Below are 21,799 nucleotides of genomic sequence, written 5' to 3'. Positions count from 1 at the left end.
AACCGATCATAATCATTTCAATTGAAAGCTTCTAATGAATTGTTAATGTTTTAAATGTAGTTTATTTACAAGCTTTTTTATTCTTTTTTATAAATTAAACCGAAGAGAAACTAATTCTAACTCCAATAGTTGATAAAGAAAGTTTAAAGAAAAAAGAGAAAGTTCGTCATATCTTAAATTTATTTACTTCAAACTCAAACTCAAACATTTATTCATTCAACTGGACTTCTTATAGAAGCACTTTTAAATCGTCATAATATTACACAGTTGTAACATTTACCACCGGTTCGGAAGGCAGTTTCTACATCAAGAAACTCTGTAGTTGCTCTTTTAAAATAATATAAATTTTACATTTTAATTCTACACAGCATGTAACATGTATATTATGATATTCATCATGTTAAATTATAAAACTAATTTATTTAAAACCATTCAGGGACCATGACTATACCAATAATAGGCAAGGTGGTGATGGTAGCTCTTGTTCTCGGGGTGGTGGGTGGTATGACAGCTGTGATTATACTCGTAATAAACGACGATACCACTGATAGTACCACTACCCTAAATCCCATTACCGTCCCTCAAACCACCAGCGATTATGGCCCAGATTACTTCCAAGTGGGAGTTGGTATCGCAGACATGACAGGACCATGTGTAGAGATTAATTTTGTAAGTAATTTAATTTATGAATCATCAATATATTATAAAGTAAGTGTACCGCTTATTATAACGGGGATATATTTTGATACATTACTTTGTTGTAAGGAATTACGTAGGTACGTGTTTGTTGTTACGATTCACCTCAAAATTTACTCGATAGATTTTGAAAAATATTTTACAAATAGGCAGTTTATATTTACCGAGTGATATGAAAAAATTTTTCACATCTGGTCCACATTTAGTATTCTGTATAACATATAAATTGTTGATTATGTTATATAGTTTCACTATATAATAAAGTGTTATTTCATCACGTGACAATTGAAATATTCCACAATCAAAGTGAACTAACTACGAGTATAATTAAGACTTATGTGTTTCGCAATCTACTATTGTGAAGTCGTTAGTAATGTGAATAGTGGGATATATATCTTAAATCTTTTACATATGGAGTTTCTAGCTTCCGCCAGCGGTTTCGCCCGATTTTTTTTTGATTTAGTGACTGTCTATTATTGTTTTATCCCAAGGGAGCATTTAATACCTTCATACCCTGTCTGTATACAAAATTTCATCGTAATCTGTTCAGTAGTTTCACTGTGATTGACGGACAAACATCCAAACAAACAAACTTTCACATTTTTAATATTAGTCTGATCATAAGTACAGTAGTGATCAGTCTTTTGTATCCTATTCGATACAGTTACGTAAAATAAAAAGATAGTCCCGTCCTGCACTGATCTGATAACCCATTTTTACCTTCTTATCGAAATTAGTACTCTCAGGTCTAGGATAAAGCACGCATCTTCACTTATTGACATAAGCTATACATTTACCACGAGCAAAGCCAGCGCGAACCGCTTGTCATGTTGTCAAATGAAATATGGAATAATAATTTACGATGCTATGCATAATAACTGGCTCATACAATGAAGTATCTTGATTTAGCTTGCTTATAACTATTTGTTATTATTTTTAATGTTCTTAGAAAGATAATATGTTAGGTAAACGCTGATAAAGAGAGAATTTCCTTATCATCATTAGGGGGGATAATATTATTAATCAATCAACTAATTAAGTTGTAATCAAATTAGTGCTTGAGCACTTAATCTTGTCGAAAGCGTGCTACGGGCAATTGATTCGATTATTATCGGTGAATGCAAAAACCCGGTGCTCAGACAGCTCTTTGTGACGACTTTGTGATTACCGAGTTATGAAGTATTACGAAGTTTTTTGATGTTTTATACGTAATTTTTACACACTTACAACTTACCGGTTTCATTTCAATACATTATACTACTAAAAAATAGCGTTCAATTCTTTAGCATTTCCTTGGCAGTATCTATGTTGCGAATCACAATTTTTTTGAAAGTTTACAATCTCGCGAGGTACATTTTAATCTGACGATGTTTACAGTTTACGGTTTTGCTATGTTTGCTGCAAAAAATTAAATTAAACACACTGTTTACAGCTCTTAAAATTCATATGTTGTACCATAGATAATTAATACAATAATACACTAGGCTGTACATTTTACAACCATCTATAATAACATGCCAATTTCATTATAATTTGCTTGCCACGGTTTGACGACCAGTATTCTATTTATGCTGAAAGAAGATTACATTTATAAAGATGCCATCTAACGGATTAGCATCATGTTCACAGAAACATAAGCATTGTGGTAAACCGTTAGAACCCTTTATAAAAGTACAAATTTCCATTTACGGGTAAATAAATATATCCCGTTTTTCCCTTGATTACGTCAAAGTTCCAGCTTTACTGTTACATGTTGAAAACTTGGATGAAAATGTGAAAAATACAGTTTGACGTTTGTTTATTTTAGATGGGCTACGCCGATCTAGGCCAGGCGGGAGCTGGCCTACACACTCGGCAGTTCTCTCGCGCGTTTATATTCGTGAAGGGAAATACTAGAGTTGTGTTAGTGACTGCTGAAGTAATATCTATCGGTATCGCAGTTCGGCGTGAGGTAATGATGAAAAACCATGGAAATCATCTATATATCATGTATATTTATTTACTGTTTTATGCATATATACGTAGTATTTTATACTGGGTACTGATAGGTTTAGGATAACCTTTATTCTATATTTCAATTAAAATATTGTGTCCTTTAAATATTATTGTATAAAAACGCTGTTCTTCTTTACACTTATCTGTTAGGGGTATAAAAATAGATGTTAGCTGATTCTTAATCTACCCAATAAGCATGCAAAATTTCATGAGATCCAGCCGTTTCTGAGGAGTATGGTAACTGACATTGGGACCTGAGAATTTTATATGTATAGACAATATTATGGCTCATCTTTAGTTGCCACTTTGAAACAAAGCTGCTTTATTTTAATTTGGTGTCACAATCAGTAGATATATATTAAATGAATTAATAAAACCAAGTCTTACATAATTATGTGAAAAAATCCTTTTATTATTTATTTGAAGGTAGTGAAAAAACTTCAACATTTATATGGAGACATGTACAGTCTTCAAAATGTGATAATCACAGGAACGCACACACACAGCGCACCAGGCGGCCATCTTGTCGACTTCATTCTAGATATTTCCATTCTAGGCTTTTCTACAGAGACCTACAATGCCTATGTGGAAGGTATAACTAGGGTAGGTAATGGTATTTTCGTAAAGTAATTTAATCTATATATTCGTTAAAAATTCTTTTAACAATGAAGTTTACCCTTTCTAACTTAAATGATACATATTGTGATTTATTTAAAAGTTATACCAGCATTATAGTTTGATAACACTGTGTTGCTAAATATTACGTCTATCACTATAAATGATGCAACCATTTCCCTTACATTTAGCAGAAACTATTTAATCAAAAATCGATTCAGTAATTTTGCACATACAATACACACACACACTTAACAGAGTATCATCCGCGCGCACGAGAACATGTCACCAGCGCGGCTGTACACAGCGAGTACGCGTGTGTGGCACGCACACATGAACAGATCGCCCTATTCGTATATGTATAACCCGGAAGAAGAAAGGAGTAGGTAAGTTTTGGGATTGTTAACGATTATAAATGTATATTTGTTTGTGTAATATACATATTACATTATATTAGAATTGATTACTTTGATGTTATTTGTCTAAATATTCAAAAATCCCGACCATCCTAGTCTCTATATTATTTTTAGTCCCCATTATTTCCATCTTCAAGCAAAGTGCGAGTATACCCATATTTATTTAGCCACTTTTTTTCATTTATAACTCTAACTTTCATACTCTTAAAAAACATAATTCTCATAATTTAATTAAGAGTATTTTTTCCAATTTTTTATGATTGATATCAAATACAAATTAAAAATAAACATAACAATTTAATTTTTCTCAAACATTTAAGCATTTAATCATATCTTTCTTTAATAATTTCCTGCCTATTATCTTAGATATGACACAAACACAGACAACGAATTAACCCAAGTCCGCATAGTCAAACCTGATGGTAGCCTCCATGGGGTGCTGAACTGGTTCGCGGTGCACACCACCAGCATGAACATGACCAATAAATTGGTCTCTTCTGATAACCTTGGGTACGCCGCTATGAGGCTGGAGGCGGAATTGAACCCGGGACGGCCAGTTGGCAAGGTTTGTGCTGGTTTGTTGTTTATTTAGAATTATTTTGTCGGAATTTTGAGTTCTTAGTATAAGTATTGGTGTGGATTTGTTGTTGTCTATCTACATATATATCAATATTTTCTTCTCTTTATTTTTGAAATTAAAGTTTTACATTAAAATTGCTATGAGATATTAAATACTTAATAATTATTTCTTTTCAAGATTTAAGAGAAATTATTGTGGCATTTAGCATTTCAAAATGGCGTTAGGTTATTTGTACTAAATATTATATGCTTATTTTTATTTGTAAGAAATAATTAAACAATGTAATTTTTTAATAACTAACTTAACCTTATTTTTTAATCAATATGAAACAGTTATTAAAAAAAAGGGTGAAAAGAAAGGAAACAAATTATATAATCACTATAATTATATAATATTGCTAACCCTATTTCATACAAATTGTCTAAAACATCCCATCCCAGCCAGCCATAGTGGCTGGTTTCTTGTCAGCGAGTCTCGGCGACGTGTCGCCCAACACGCGCGGCGCTCGCTGCGAGTTCAGCGGCAGAGAGTGCGACAACCAGTTCCTGCTCTGTGAGGCCAGGGAGCTTTGCTTCTCCATGGGCCCTGGGGAGGACATGTTCCAGAGCACCGAGATCATTGGGACCAGGGTGTTCCAGGCCGCTCTGGTGAGTGGGTACTGGAGTACAATGCGTGATCAGTAGCAGAGTGCAAGAACGGGCATATCTCACATCAAAATTATCAACTAATAACAGTATTTTCGACAAATAAAGTGATTTCATTATTTTATATTTCATATGAATTATATGTTTGCTGGACCCATTTCAATTTAGTCCAAACTTATATTTAGTATCTAATTTAACGAAACTTGTGTCACAACTGAATCTAGCAAACTACGTGTTACATTTAAATGATGGATGAAAGTACTTTAATATTTAGATTCTTACTATAAAGTTTTCAACAGTTTTCTATAATCCCCTATACAAAAAAGAGATAAAATATTCGAAAAACACAAACACTAATTATTTCCAGGAAATACTAAACTCTGAAGCGGAAGAGTTAGTGGGGGAGCTGGCCGTAGTGCATCAGTTTGTTGAAATGTCTGAAGAAACTGTGCCCAAGTATGATCCTGTCTCACGCACTTTTAACGCGGTGGGTATAAAGAAGGAATGATTTTAGTTGTGAAATGTATTTCGAGACATGTGTTAGAAAACTCATTATTATTTAATTTGTATGTATATATATATACATATTATATACTAGACACTCATCCCGGCTGCTCCTGGATATAAAGATTCTTGTTTTTTCCCAAAGCATTTAATCGGAATAAAAAGTATTCTATCACCCAAGTCAGCTCTTTCCTATTCTCAAAATCCTCATACAAAATCCGTTCAGGAGTTTCAACGTGATTGACGGACAAACAGCGAAACAAACAAACTTCCATATTTATAATATTAGTGTGATTTATATTATACTACCTTTCCGCCCGCACGTGGCATTGGTTATATCGCTTCCATATCCCTATTTCAACTCCTTCTATAATTTTTTTCGCGATAAAAACTATTCTATGTCTTTTCCCAAGTTCAGTTCTACCTTCCTACCAAATTACAAAAAAAATGGTTCAGAGGCTAAGGCGTGAAAGCGTAACACACAGACAGACATAGTTACTTTCGCATTTATAATATTAGTAGGGATGATCATCCGAACAAAATATATTGTTGATGTCACAATATTCTCCAATTTTTCAAATAATCACTCTTTGGCACAAAAGTATTTGTTTAATAGTTATCTAATTTTTATATTTTCAGAGTAACCCTGTAAAAGGCTGCGTGCCTAGCTTGGGATACAGTTTCGCTTCAGGCACAATAGATGGCGCTAACTTACTTAATATCACGCAGGTATGTTGGGGTAAATGGCTGAGTTAAAAATAACACTTAAATAAACTTGTTTAGAAAATACACGTTTGGGTTGATTCTGTAAAATTTTCAATAAACCGTGATTCAAGATTTATTAACATAAGAAAACAAGAAACAAGCAAGTCATAAGAGGAATAAGAGAGAAGAATTAAAAGAAGAGAAGAAATGAATAGAAATTCTTATTTCCAAACTAGCTTTTGCCCGCGGCTTCGCGCGCGTTATGTTCAGAGTAGTTTAATAGATGCTATATACATATAAACCTTCCTCTTGAGTCACTCTATCAATAAAAAAAAAAACCACCAATATCCGTTGCGTGGTTTTAAATATTTAAGCTTTGTTTTATGTTTTATCTGTTTTATATACAGTGATATTTTATAATGTATTATTGTATTTGTTTATTTAATACTAGCTGTCCACCCCGGCTTCGCCCGTGGTACATATAAAGCCTAAATTCACCCTCAATACTTTTATTGTAGGGCATCTAAAACTGAAAGAATTCAAAACCGACCAGTAGTTCCTAAGATTAGCACGTTCAAACAAACAAACGAACAAACTCTTCAGCTTTATGATATATAGCTGTCCAGTTGAATATCTGAATTATTGCGATTAGAGTTATATATTTGAGTTTAAATAATATCAAAGGAACTAACTAATCCTTCAGCTTTATAGGTATACTGGTTTGGATGTTTTAACAAAGATATGTCACGGAACCCTATTTTTTTTTTAAATAAAATATAGTCTATGTTACCCGTGGATAATGTAGCTTTCGAATGGTGAAAGAATTTTTAAAATCGGTCCAGTAGTTTTTGAGCCTATTCATTACAACCAAACAAACAAACAAAGTTTTCCTCTTTATAATATTAGTGTAGAAATAAGAATACCAGATGTGAATAGGCAAAAATAGTTAACACAAATAAAAAAGCCAATTTTAAATTGACCAGGGCACAGTAAACAACAATCTACTACTAGACCTCATAACTGACATAGTAGCAAGACCAACTGCGGAAGACATCGAGTGCCACGCCCCCAAACCTATACTACTTGCTACTGGGAGGGTGAGATACTTTCATACATATTTATGACATACTAGCTGCGCCCCGCGGTTTCACCCGCGTAAGTCTGTATCCCGTAGGAATATCGGGATAAAAAGTTGCCTATGTGTTATTCCAGTTGTCCAGCTATCTACCAAATTTCATTGCAATCGGTTCAGTAGATTTTGCGTGAAAGAGTATATATGTATACATTTTCGCGTATTTTCTACACTTTCAAATTTGTATTTGTGCCATTTTCTTAGAAGCTTCAACACACTTCTTGCTGCTTTTTTTCTCTTTTCACACATATCCCCTTTATTCTAGTTTCTTTCTTCTTTTCCTCAAATTTTAAAATATATTGCTCGATATTTCTCGTAACTCAAACCCGCCATTTTGTTCAAGGCTAACTTCCCACTCCCCTGGCACCCTCACACAGTGTCCATATCCCTTATATGGCTAGGGAACCTTGCTATCGCGGGAATTCCCGGGGAGCCCAGTACTATGGCGGGGAGGAGGGTGAAGGATGTGATAGGATCTGTGATGGAGGATAGGGGATTCGAGAGGAGGGTGGTCGTGTCCGCGCTGGCTAATGAATACATACATTATGTGACCACTTTTGAGGAGTATCAGGTATTATTACTTGATTTTATGGTTTTTTAATATTTTGTGTTCTTTTTCTGGTGATAGTAAATACAATAACAAAAAAAACTTTGAATGTATTCAACGCAATATACAAATATTTGACAATTTTTAATGAAAAGAAAAACAAAGGGAATTATTAAACGGGGTTCTACATTAAATATTGTTATTTTTTCAAAAACGCATCATATCTGCCAACAGTTTTTTAATAACCTAAAAATATTAAGTATAAATTGTATTCAACTGTTTTTATATTTTTATTTAACACAATTTATGAGATACTATTCAAGACATTTGCTTAACATCCACTGAATATTGGTTAAATAACTATCACTCAGGTACAAAGGTACGAGGCAGCGTCAGTGATTTACGGCCCCCACACTCTGGAGATATTCCTCAACAAGTTTAGAGAGTTCACCGCTGTTGCTATTGAGGTATTCCTTTGTTTTATTTATTGTCTTTAAAGCAGAATTTTTATGAATTGGGAACGTGAAATAAGAAGAGAGTGAGAAGAGAAGCATAAAAGTTTATTTTATTTAGCTACACAATGCCAGAATTTGTTTATTAGAAAAACTTTTTAACGCGATTTATTCATTATATTATTAACTCGACGTTACGAACACTTTATAGCGAGCGTGGTTACAAATTTAAGGCGTTTCATTTTTTGGTTAAAAATTATAATTTTATCACTATTTCATAGGGTGGACACTTGCCCCCGGGGCCAGAACCTATCGATTTCCGGAACAACACGATATCGCTGATCGGGCCCGTGATCATGGACACTGCCCCATTTGGGACGAACTTCGGAGACGTTCTCCAACAGCCCCCGGATACAGTGGCTCCCGGGGACGTTGTTAGCGCTAGTTTTGTGAGTTTGACTTATTAATAGATTTTTTGTTGTTGTTTTTTTTTGTATTTGCAGGGTCATTGTGATCAACAATACATTTTTTACAATTCTTTTAAGTGTACTGCAACTTCACTGAGTGCTATAGGCTATGTATATGTATGACATAAATGGTAAATAACACTAACGCCAAAATCATTCTACCAAATGGGCAATTAGAGAAGAAATTTGAAAGAATTTCAATTAAATAATTTTCATACAATATTTCATACTTTTTAGGTCCTTATCATAAAAAAGTATTATATGCTTTCAATATATATATTTATATAACACAAATATACACATGTACCTATATCTAAATTTTCGTATATAGGTCGCAGCAAACCCCCGGAACGACTTGCTCCAAGAGTCGAGTCACGCGGCAGTTGAGCGACTTGAGCTGGGCCACTGGGTCACCGTGGCTTCCGACGCCGACTGGACTACTAAGTAATTGATTACTAGGATAACGAGGATTAGGACAAATCCTAATGAATTTAATCATTTATATATCTAGGTTTTTGAAAAAGAAGTCTAGTTTTGACTTAGGTCTTCAAATATTTTTCATGCTACATTTTGTACTTAGTTGTGGGTTGCCTGAAAGAGCGTTAGTAATACTTACTTACTAGAGTGTCGCAATAACCCAAAGTGAGTCTTGGCCTCCGACAAAAAGAGCCTCCATTTGATCCTATCCTGCGCCATCTCATGCCAGTTTTCTGTCTGGAGGGAGTGCAGATCTTCTTAATTCGTTCTTACTTCGTCTTTCCATCTGTACCGACGTCTCACCGGTCGATGACCTGATGGTTGTCCCAGATACCAGATACAGAGAAAGAGCGTTAGTAATAGACGAGAAAAATATAAAGAATACAAAAAAAAAAAATTAAATCACGAGTCGGGATACGAACCCGCGTCATTTTGCTCAAGGCTTTTCTATTCTTTCAAAATTTCTCAACAGACAGATTTTCATAGTACTATCACAGATAACAGAATATAATACTCGGTATTATGTTATCTATGACATTGTTAATATTATTATGGAAGTAATATTTTTACGTATACTCGAGTGCGTAATATAGTAGTATGGTAGAAGTAATTATAAATCGTTCAGAGTTAATAGAAAGTAAGTAATTGAAAGAGTAGTTTTGATAATTTATGCATGGTTTAGTTACGAATCAGGAATTCTTTTGAAATATGTAATAATATATGTATAGATTAATTTAAAGCAATTTCCCATAGATTTAAATGGAAACGCGAGTCAACTATACTAGGCACCAGTACAGCATCATTCGAATGGAACATCCCGCTCAGTTCCATTCCCTCCAACCTCCCGCACAGGATCGTGTATAGAGGAACGGCCAGGAGGGTGACGGGCGTAATGAGGAGCTTCCAAGGAGCCACTGGGAACTTCACTATTGGATATAGAATAAACATTTAGCAAAGTTTTTCGTTTTATTTCCTATGTCCGCTGGGTGTTGTGTAGTATTTTTAGGTTCAAAGATGGTATTTTCTTATTCTATTTCTATTATGTATGAGAGACTTCAGTGTATCGTGAATTGGTTAAACGTACAAATTAACTTGTTGGGTTAATAATTTGATATATAAATAATGCCTAATTAGACATCACTTAAGTCAGTATTTTGAATTCCGTAGAATTAATTCTAGTTTGATAAAGAAATAGTTAATTGCTACAAGTAATTGGAATAATGTAATTTAATAAGAAGTAATCTATGGATATGAAGTGGCATAATGTTTATTTTATTTTAATACTTTTACCGCGGCTATAAGTATATAAAAGTCCTATCGCAAACGCGTTACATTCTACGTGTTTTATTGAATGAAACTTATTATATAAAATTAAAATTTTATATATAAAATTAAAATTTTAGCGTTTATACAAACATACCTAGAAACGAACAAATAATAAAAATATATGTACCATATACTAAGTATTCTTCAGTAGGTGCTTGTAATGTCAGACATTGCCCTGGTTCAAATGTATCTTATGAATTGATTATGACTGCTCAAATCTTCAGTGTAGCGTACGGTACCCGAATCTGTGATATGTTTGACAAACAATTTATGCCTTGGTTTTGTTTGCGAACTTCAATTTGTTACTATAATAGCTCCATTTTACTTAGACTTCCAAGAGATATTGATCAGGAATTATATGCCTTAATGAATTGCGATAAAGTTTAGATTGACTTTTAAATATCTTCTGTTTATGATGTTCTCATACCAGTAGTGTGGATGCCATAGTCAGTCTCATTAATACTGACGTGCGGAAACGTTCTTCAACGAGTGAATATATTAAATAAATATAATAATGTGCATAGAGTGTAGATGATAAAACTAGGTGCAGTTTTAGTAGTAAGTGTTTATTCAGAAAGTTTGGATGGTAAGTAGTTAGGTACTTCAGAAGCAAATACATTGCTATTTGTTGCTTTATGATGCAAAGAAACAGTTTTAAAGACAGTTTACATTTTAATATAATTACTTGTTTTTTTTATAGTTCCAAAGTTTTCGCGCGAAATTTAATATTCATGCTTATTTTCAAGTTGTAAATTCGCGAAAAGGGTTCTTACCAATAGTTCTAATATTGTAAGAGTGAATGTGCGTTCCTAATATGTTTAATCATTTAATAGATAGATATGGATATCATACAAGTAGCACAGTAAATCATTTGTTACTTGGTCTATTAGCCAATTGTGCGTCCCCGCTTCCCATCTCGCTTATTGATATATCCTTTCGAGAAAATATACTGAATTTACTCTTTTATGAAAGTGAAGTCCCGTATCTCTGTGAGGTTTGAGGCAGCCTGATTTTTCCACTCCCGCTAACATTGTACTAAGGGATCAGTCGCAACTATGTGATTATATATATAAATCTCGTGTCACAATGTTTGTCCTCAATGGACTCCTAAACCACTTAACCGATTATAATAAAATTCGCACACCATGTGCAGTTCGATCCAACTTGAGATATAGGATAGTTTAAATAATTTTAATTACGATAAATGACAACTCGGGCGGAGCCGGGGCGTGCAGCTAGTGTGAATATATATTTTTTGAACTTTAAAATGAGAATTTATAGATTGTTATGCTGTGGTTATTTAACGTACATAGGATACGATATAGAGGAAAAATGATGAATGTCAGGGTGTCGCGTATTGTTGTTGCGTTGATACACATTGTCTTTATGTAATATAAATTTTTCTGAGAAAATTATTTAAAATTATAGTAACTGTAAATGAATATACATTTATATTTTTAGAAAACGAATTGAACTATCAATTTTATTAAAATTAGTTCAAACATTTTACTGTAAAAGCTTGTGAGCTTTATACTTTTCCCTAAAATCAGTCATGTGTATCAGTAGTCTCAGTAGTCTTGTAATTAAGCGGGGCTCCGTCAACCCACAACTAGCAGCACCTGATGGACGTTTCAGAAAAGTAACTTTTCACAATAATACTGCAAGCTTGTGTAAATTGACGACGCCATTTGAAAATGGTGAAAACAAGTAATTTGGCTGCGGAGTACACTGGAATACCTACATTACATACAATTTTCTACCTAACTCGAACATTTTATTTTTATTTATTCAATTAAACTCCTCATGGAAACGCTTTCGAATCGTTATAAAGTTATAACATTCACCATAACATTATTGTTGATAGGATATGAACGATTAAAATGTTTTGTTTTCAAATTTATCACAAAAATATCAAGGGTCATAAACTTTAACTGTAAGCGATAGCTTAATATCTCCTTATGATAACAATATTTAGAATTCATTTGTCAGTTGTTAATTATACCTTTAGCAGCTCATGCGTGTTGTGATTCTCGTTTTAAAGGTAAATATAAAAATATAATCCTTAATCGAGAGAATAGCATTAAAAAGTACGAATTCCAATTTACTTGGAAATCGGAATTGATAATACTGTATAGATATTTTCAATAATAAGCAGCATCATCATTAAAAAAAGGACATATCATTAATTTTATGATACACCTTTCGCACAATACAAACGCGTAAATAAAAACATAAAAATGTGTATATTTTAAAACTCTCAAAAAATCTTTAGTTTTTTAAAGATAAAGCGACGTTATTCTTTTATATTTTTAATTCTAAATTTATATGAATCTCTTGATCTATCTGCGTAATAATACTGAAATAAAGAATCCATATATAGAAGAAGTTTATGGATAAATTTTCTAATCCTTACCTCTGAAACTACACATTTTAAGTGTGGATTATTTAACCATTACAATGCTGTTTGCAAACATATATTATCTCGATTTCAACAATCTTTTCAGAGAGAAACTCATTAAAATGTCAAAACTCATCACGAAGAAGGTGATTAACTCCCCAGAGACGTGCGTAGATGACAACCTGAGAGGCGTGGTAGCACTTTACCCGAACTTGAAACTTCACCCTAAGCACAGAGTTGTTACTGTACGACAAAATGTAAGTGAATTAGGATGTGGGAACCTGAAGAATCCGTTATGTTAGGTTCTGTAAATATTTCATGCATCTGGCTTTATATATGTGTGGGTGTGCTAGTAGTTACCGACGTACATATTAGTGCCTTTGTTTTGTACTAAAGTGAAAAATCAGTCAAGTGCGAATCAGACACGCGGGTTCCGTATGAATAAGCTAAAAAGGAACGGCAAAACCAAACAAATGGTCACCATACCATTTATGGCCTTGTCAAGAAATCTAGAACCTTTGAAAATTGGATAGAGAAATCTTAGTAATAGGGTCATGTAGAAAAAAAATTGTATAAATATCATTTATTACATTCGTACCAACATTGATTCTAAAAATTGAATGATGTTTTATTTTTCAGAGCGACTCTAAAAGGGTAGCCGTTCTTGGGGGAGGTGGTTCGGGACATGAGCCTTTTGCAGCAGGTAGGTTTTTGATATATTCATGAGCCAGACTTGAGTTGATAGCAATTGGAAGATAAAGAAATATAATAACGAAGCTATCCATTATCCTAATCATTAAAATATAAGAAATGATTTGGATTTTAACTTTAAAATATTATTATCGTGTTATGGTAAACCAGTTAATGTAACGCGTTATGGCTTTTCTTCGTTTCCACGCCATCAAGGTCGAGTAGCATGTCAGCCACGATACGGATTGTGCTATGTGGTCTTTCTTTAATTGTCAGAATGCGTCGAAAACGTTTTTTTGAACGTTTTCATTAGAGATTTGGATTTTTTGCTATGAGCGTAACGTACATTCAAATACTAATTTACTTTCTTATCTTCAACACTACAAGCAATTTTAATTTTTTTAGTATAAGACTAAACAAAGGCTTATAATATCATTTATGCTTCAGGTCTCATCGGATCCGGCATGTTGGACGGCGCGGTGGCGGGCGGCGTTTTCGCCTCACCCCCCACTGGGAACGTACTATATGCTATTACGCAGTTATATAAGTACAACTCAGGTAAATATACATTTGTTTTTACTTTAAAATATATAAATAACCAGATCGAGATTTTAGCTTTCTATTACGAGTGACGAGTTATATACTGATAGACATCTCTGTGCGTGAAGTACACATACGTTTATTCACGATCTAATAACATGTTATTGATATAAACAATTTGGTAGTTGAGCACGCTTCGGCACGCATTGGGGCCCCACAGAAGACCGGCGTGAAATAAATAGCATACTGTTGTGTTTCGTTCGGTGAGTGGGGGATCCGGAGGCCCATATCCTCTTCCTAACCTTCCTAGTCCATTCCTTTATTCCTCAATCCTTTCTTAATCCATTTCCAAAAAAAAACTAAATCAAAAAATTTAACTTTGTAACATTCAGGGGGTGTGCTAGTACTACTCGGGAACTACACCGGAGATAGATTGAACTTCGGAAAAGCATTCGAGAAGGCTAGGGTTGCTGGAATTAAGGCAAGTTTTTCCTTCAAATTATATATTATGTTACCTGAACTTCAATTGCATTATAAGCATTTTTATTCGTTGCTAATTCCTTTACTTAATAAGTAAATACTTAAAGTTTCGTTACTTGTTTCGGTTTAATGTAACAATAGTTTTTTAAACTCACATAAAAACGCTTTTATTTATGTTTACTTAGACTAGCTTTTTAGGAGCACTAGGTACGTAGCTATATAATAGCTAAAGCAAACAGGACAAGAAAGAAGTGAACCAATACATTCATAATATAAAAAAGATAACTCAAAGTTAATTAGCTATTCCATTTTATGTCAAACAACACAAATTGAAAACGTATTAGGCCATTATTTTCATATCAATAGTTAGTTAAGTATGTACCTAATTTATAACTTTACTACTAATATTAAGCCCACGAGCGTTTGAACGCGCTAACCTCAAGAACAACTCGACCGATTTCAAAAATTTTTTCACAGATGTATATGTAATTGATCCCGAGCGGTTTAGGCTATATACCTACATCCCACGGGCGTAGCCAGGGCGGGCCCCCAGTCTATAACTACTGTTATGCGTTGTGTATAGGTATACGAACCTACTATATTTAAAAGATTATATTCTTACGTAGGTAGAGGGTTTTATCTTGGGTGAAGATGTAGCGTCGAGCCACAACAAAACCGGCGGGCGGAGCATGTGCGGCGAAGTTTTCTTATACAAAGTTTGTATATATATGTATCAATGAAATTCAATGAAATTCAATGAATAATATAAAAACTGAAACTCAATCATCATCATCAGGCTATAATTCACCACGATGGCCAAGTGCTTGTAGGCAGATGTCATATGTCGTCGAACTTTTGATTCTTGGACATGCTGGTAGCTGATAGATTTTAAGTCCGAGGTCCTCACCACTGAGCCACCATTACTTAAAACTCAATGTTAATACCTTAAAATGTTTAATCATTTGGGGAGGCTTATGTCCAGCAGTGGACGACGTAAGGGAGCAACGACAACAGTGTTAATATAAATCTTAAAAATAACTTCATATATAAAACTTAAAATAAAATATATACAGTTATGTGGCAGCATGGCCCGCAGGGGGTACGATCTCCAGACCATTCACAGTATGGCGGGCGAAGTGAATAAGCACATGGCAACTTTAGGGATCTGCTTAACTGCATGTTCTTTACCTGGTAAGTTACTCATTTAGTTTTCTAGTCGTGTTTATACATTGACTTTAATATAATGTATGTTATTTCATGAAATTGTTTGGTTTACGAAAATATTAAAGAGCACAACATAATATTGTTGAAAAGAATATAAAAGTTTAGGTAAAATCTATCATTGTAGATATTAGTACTTACTATTTACTACCTGTTAATACAATGCCAAATGCGATAATTCTAAAGATTGGAGAATAATAATAAAATATGTAAGTCTAAATAATAATAAATTAGCAATGGATAATAATGTAATATATACAATTCCATTTAGTATATAGCATTGCGAGAATCCTCATTAATATTTGATTTAAAAAAAAATTGCATTACATCCAGTTTATGTTACTATGTATTAACCGTAAAATATACATAATTGGAAAAGAACAACTACAGAGTTTTTTGCGGGCTGTTCTCTGTAGCTGAAGCTGCTTTCCGAACCGGTGCTAAATATCAAAGATTTAAAAGTGTTTCTATAAAAAGTCTAATGGAATAAATAAATGTTTGAGTTTCGAGTTTATCACGGCACGGTCACACAGAATGTGCGACGGCCGGGATTGGCTGCCTTACCTCTGTCTAGGGTTAAGCAAGTTTTTACACACCCCAAATAATTCCTTTACAGGCCAACCGCCATTATTCGAAATAGCGGCCGATGAAATGGAGATTGGCGCGGGCGTGCACGGCGAGGCGGGAGTCGAGAAGCGCAAGATGGGAACCGCCAAGGAAATCGTCGCTATAATACTGGACCAGGTGAGCACCGTCCACAGCCTTCATTAGTGGCTCGACGCAAAACCCTGGGCGCAATGGGAGTTCGTGGTAAAACTAAAAAAAAGTAAGAAAAATGCAATTAATTGAAAGAATTTTAAAATAACGATCGGATCAGTAGCTAGCAACTTTTATAATAAATCTCACTGCGTAGGATTCTATATTACAACCGAGTTTTAATAAATTTGTAATGTATTAACATTACCATAGATAATTCTCAAAACATATAATTATAATGCGTATAGGTAACCGCACACCTAAAACTGGAAGCCGGCGCACGAGTCGCCGCCATGATCAACAACATGGGAGGCACTTCCTTAATGGAAATGAATATTATTGCTGCTGAAATAAAGGACTATTTAGGTGAGCAGATGAAGCTTTGATGAATTTTAATATAAAAATATCTTGTTATGCTTAAACATACATTAAATAAATTCTACAATGCGGGGTTTTTAACACACATTTTCTTGTATTTGAAAAAGAACCTGATAAAATAGCTATACCCATATTATTAACTAGCTATTTAGCTCGGCTTCGTCCGTGCTACATGTAGCATGTGAAGTCATAGCTTTCTACTGGTGAAAAAATTATTGAAATTCGTTCTGTAGTTTTCGTGTGAAAGCGTTATAAACATCTTACATAGAAATATTTTCTGTTTATAATATTAGTATGAATGTGGTTTTTCGTTTTAGTAACTGTTCATTTTATTATAAATTATTTCATTTTTTACTACTAATTTTTCAATATGTACATTTTTTTTCAGTTCAAAAGAAAATCCGTTTGGAAAGAATATTCTCAGGTCACCTAAAGACCTCGCTAGACATGCAGGGCTTCCAGATCTGTTTATTGCACTTAAACGATACTCATGGTGACCTCTGGCTAGAATTAATAGATCTGCCCACTGATGCGCTGGGCTGGGTGGGTGGAGCCATGTCTGTGGGGGAGGGGGAACTTGAGGATGGGGATGATGAGGATGACGAAGACGGTACGCTGAATGATGGGAAGAAGGTGAGTTGACTTTAAAGATTATAATAGGAGTTAGATATTAATTGTCCAACTAAAAGTTGTTCAAGTTTTGACATTTGACATGCATAATTTATATCCATTACCAGTGGGTCGCCCAGGCTTCATCCGTGGTACGGGTTTTCTCTCCATAAGAACATTCCGTAAGCCTTTATAAAAACGTTAATATCTTAGCCGAAATAGTCGAGCCGTTCTCGTAATGTAAAATGTAAATACCTCTATCAAATTGGGATAACTGTAATATTTGTGTATTATGTGTGTGTTTACATAAAAAATAAATAAAAAAATATACTTGCAGAAGCCATCCGGTCCGCCTCTATCCGCACGGGCGCGCGAGCTGGCCCGCAGCGCGCTGCGCGCCGCGTGCGCCGAGCTCGCGCGCCGCGAGCAGCTGCTCAACACGCTCGACTCGGGCTGCGGGGACGGCGACTGTGGGATCACCCTCAAGAATTTTGCGGAGGGTGCGCATGATTTATATTCGTCTTGTCAATCCTTTGTAAATCCCCTTCCAACTTATCCAGGCTATCCATTAGGAGAGGCGTAAAGTGAGTAATCGACCTTACGCTTCTCCAAATATTAATAGGCGGCGGTAGCGCTTACCATCAGGCGACCCACCAGCTCCATTGCCGACGATGACATAAAAAAATATGCCCGGATCGCTCTAGGCTTCAATGCGTTAATTTTTTTTAATAATTTATATAAAATTTATAAATAATTGCAATACTTATAAAAAGAACATTATTTTCTCTTACAGCCATAAAATCTTACTCAGAGACCGCATCATTCGAATATCCTTCTAAATTCCTGTGGGATTTGTCGGAAATAGCAGAAACGGATATGGGCGGAACATCCGGCGGAGTGTACAGCTTGGGACTAGCTGCCGCTGCGCAGGAGTTTATGAAGTGAGGTTTATTTATCATTTATTTATATGCTTTAGGTAATCAAAATACATATTTGATTATAATATAAATATATGTATGTAAAATATCTATAAAATGCAATATATTTCAAAGGTATGCTAAATACAATAGTTAATTTAGTTTTTTTAGTTAACTAGCTTTTGTCCGCGGCTTCGCACGCGTTCAAATGCAAATTCGGGTTAGTTTAATAGATGTTATTATACATATAATCCTTCCTCTTGAGTCACTCTATCTATTAAAAAAACCATCAAAATCCGTTGCGTAGTTTTAAAGATTTAAGCATACTTAGGGACAGAGAAAGTGACTTTGTTATACTATGTAGTGATATACAGTTAGTTTAGGTTATATAAACTATTTAAAAGGATTATTATTTAATGCAATTGTTTCAGTGCTGAAACAAATAACAGTGAAACATGGTTGTCCGCTTGGAATTCCGCGATGGCCGCTATCACGAAGTACGGGGGCGCGGAGCCTGGTGATAGGACTATGGTAACACTGTTTAATTTACACAGCTAAAATACCTTTCATTTATTTATTTGGCAATATATTTATACACATAAAGGTCGACCGCATACTTTCCTAAAACGAATGACCATTTCTTTCTTTATCCTACTTTCCTATTTACTCTTTTCTACAAAAAACCTACCTACGAGTACTGACATACCAGGGGGAAGGTACCTATCCAAATTCTAATTCGGACTCAACTACAACTATCTCCTATCAAACACTAAGAAAATCACGCCAATAAAAACAAAGTCACTCTAATTGAGAACCTCGTTAGTTTTTGGGACGTCGATTAAAAATTTATTGATAAATATTGAACTAAAATAATAGCCCTTTGATCTCCCATAGCAGACTAATGTTATATCTAATCATACTAATCTTTGATAACTTCTATTCAACGAAACTTTTTTATACCATGCTCTAAATATATTTTGTCCATTATTTAATTAATTTCTTTGTTATAGTTGGACACACTACACGCTGCAGCGACAGCGTTCAAAGAGGCTCTGTCAGAATCAAATTCAATGAAAATTGTTCTTGAAAAGGTTATAGAGGCTGCCGATAAGGGTGCAAAGGCCACAGCAAATATGGTGGCGAGGTAATTATAAGAAACTATATAAAAATAAGCCTAAATGTGGAGAAAAATTGTGAAATTAGTTTTTTTGTAATCTCGAATATTTTCTTTCTTTCTCTAATTCTTAACTTTCATTTTTCAAACGCCATTATGAAATATACCCCATTTCTTGTTAATTCTATCATAACATTTATGATGTAAATTATAAACAATTACGATTATTTTCATCATATATTATAAATCTACATATCACTTTCGTAATTATATTTATAATGTTTAAGATTGCTTCATGAATATTATATGTTATTATATAATTGTAAAGCCTACATTCAGGCGGGACGCGCCTCGTATACGAAGCGAGTGGATACACTAAGCCAAACGATTTTCAAATCTAGCCCATACAAATAAAGTGCATATTCGCAGGGCGGGTCGCGCGTCGTACGTAGCCAGCGTGTACACGCACGACGAGGACGCGGGCGCGCGGGCGGCCGCTGTGTGGATCGAAGCCATACTTCGTACTATTATCGAACATTGTTAGCTTTAAATGTGTGTGTGTTAATAAAAGCGTTTAATAAATTGCTGTTGTTTATTTTTATTTCTAACTTGTTCTTGCGATTTTATTATTAGTGTTTTGTTTTAGTCTACCCTTGATTAGTTCGAGGATAGAGATATAAATATTATATCTTCGTCTTGCAAGTCACAGTCGGTTTAATGAATACATGAGTAGGGATATATTCAAGGAAAACTAACACATAACATTTTAAATTAAATTATAATATTCTCAATGCGAAAGCGTCTTTGTTTGTTTGTGTTTATGACGATGAGGTTTTTTTATTATACTGTTATTAATAGATTAAATATTTTAATAGATTAAAGTGGTATAATTGACGTAGAATTATTAAAAAATGTTTTTATTTCTAAGACAAGAAATATATGAAGATGAAAAGAAATATAAAATAAAATATCCAACAATATTATTTATTCACAAAACTAACATCATCTCTAAAATTAAACACTCATTTCATATTCTATAATTAACACATTTTTTCTACAAATAAGATCTCTGACGTCCCTGGGAGCGGCACTATAAATATTGAAATGGGACCATATGACAACAACTTCCTATAACACACAAAAAATATTCACATCATTCGGTTAACCCACGGAGATATCAAGTCACTAAACAAAAAAAAAAAAAACACTTAGAAACCTTGGGAACGTCGGTTGAAAAATAATACTAAAATTTCATCACTAATTAATTATCATAAGCATTTTTGCATTAGCAAAAGCGATTTTATTCACATATTAAGAAGGACCGTGTACTGATCATATTTAGTACCAGTTCAAATGCAGTTAGGACCTTTTGCAGTTATATAAGTAATTGTCACTTACGTGTCACGCACTTCCCCGCAGCATCTTTATTTGCTAACCATACTATGCTGCTCCATTCAAAAAGGGTGTAACCTAACCGCATTAGAACCATTGATATATAAAAACCCACATTTAGTCACATTTTTTTATGTCATAGAAGGCAATTGAGCTGGTGGTTCGCCTGATAAGCAATCACCACCAGCGATAGTCTATGAACATTCGCAGAGGTGCCTTTGCGATTACGCTTCCCATTTTATGGGGTTAGGGATAAGGAAAGACGAGCGGAAAGAAGGAATGGACTGGGAAGGGTGAGGAAAAGGAAACAAATCTCCGGCTTTCTCCGCATATACGTAGTAATGCTCGAAAATGTTGTTTTTATGCTTTAAGCGTATATTACTTTATTATTATATTATATTATTTTATTTTAAACCTTACGCGAATTGTTTAAAGTTGTTTTTAATAAAAGCCGGCAGGGCAATATTCTAAGCGAGTGCACATAAATCCACATGTCACTAGACTATTTCATATTTTTGGGTTTTTATAAGTCAATTATGAACCTTAATATTGTGTAATATGCGTTTTGACATCCCATTGACAAAAATGACATGTAATTTGGCGCCAAAATTCCATTAATTTGATGCGTTATTTGTTTGTTTATGAGTGGGTATTTCTATTGTAATACCAATGTATAAAAATATTGCTGTCTTGGGCCAATATTCGAATGTACAAAAAATATTTTTATTGTATCACATAGTAGTAAAGA

The 21,799-nt window shown here is 34.1% G+C and overlaps 2 protein-coding genes across 2 annotated transcripts; both read left to right on the top strand.

Moving 5' to 3' along the window:
• The first annotated feature begins 441 nt into the window (after positions 1-441).
• LOC119834368 (neutral ceramidase-like) lies at positions 442-10,182 on the top strand. Its single transcript, XM_038358711.1, has 14 exons — positions 442-669; positions 2,504-2,647; positions 3,118-3,294; positions 3,565-3,692; positions 4,089-4,287; positions 4,743-4,949; positions 5,314-5,433; positions 6,090-6,179; positions 7,139-7,252; positions 7,631-7,858; positions 8,206-8,301; positions 8,568-8,735; positions 9,085-9,197; positions 9,984-10,182. Exons 1-14 carry the CDS (start codon positions 442-444, stop codon positions 10,180-10,182), a joined length of 2,211 nt encoding a protein of 736 aa, XP_038214639.1.
• An 831-nt stretch (positions 10,183-11,013) lies between these two features.
• On the top strand, positions 11,014-20,242 carry LOC119834690 (triokinase/FMN cyclase-like). The gene is made up of 15 exons (XM_038359138.1): positions 11,014-11,142; positions 13,061-13,211; positions 13,594-13,657; positions 14,092-14,202; positions 14,577-14,665; positions 15,291-15,380; positions 15,738-15,855; positions 16,502-16,629; positions 16,890-17,007; positions 17,408-17,652; positions 17,966-18,128; positions 18,422-18,569; positions 18,977-19,076; positions 19,556-19,689; positions 20,089-20,242. Exons 2-15 carry the CDS (start codon positions 13,077-13,079, stop codon positions 20,201-20,203), a joined length of 1,758 nt encoding a protein of 585 aa, XP_038215066.1. The 5' UTR covers positions 11,014-11,142; positions 13,061-13,076; the 3' UTR covers positions 20,204-20,242.
• Positions 20,243-21,799: the final 1,557 nt, after the last annotated feature.

This window comes from Zerene cesonia, chromosome 19 (genome assembly GCF_012273895.1).
Source record: "Zerene cesonia ecotype Mississippi chromosome 19, Zerene_cesonia_1.1, whole genome shotgun sequence".
NCBI lineage: Eukaryota > Metazoa > Arthropoda > Insecta > Lepidoptera > Pieridae > Zerene > Zerene cesonia.
Note: the sequence above shows the minus strand (reverse complement) of the source record. Positions and strands in the feature narration are given on the sequence as shown.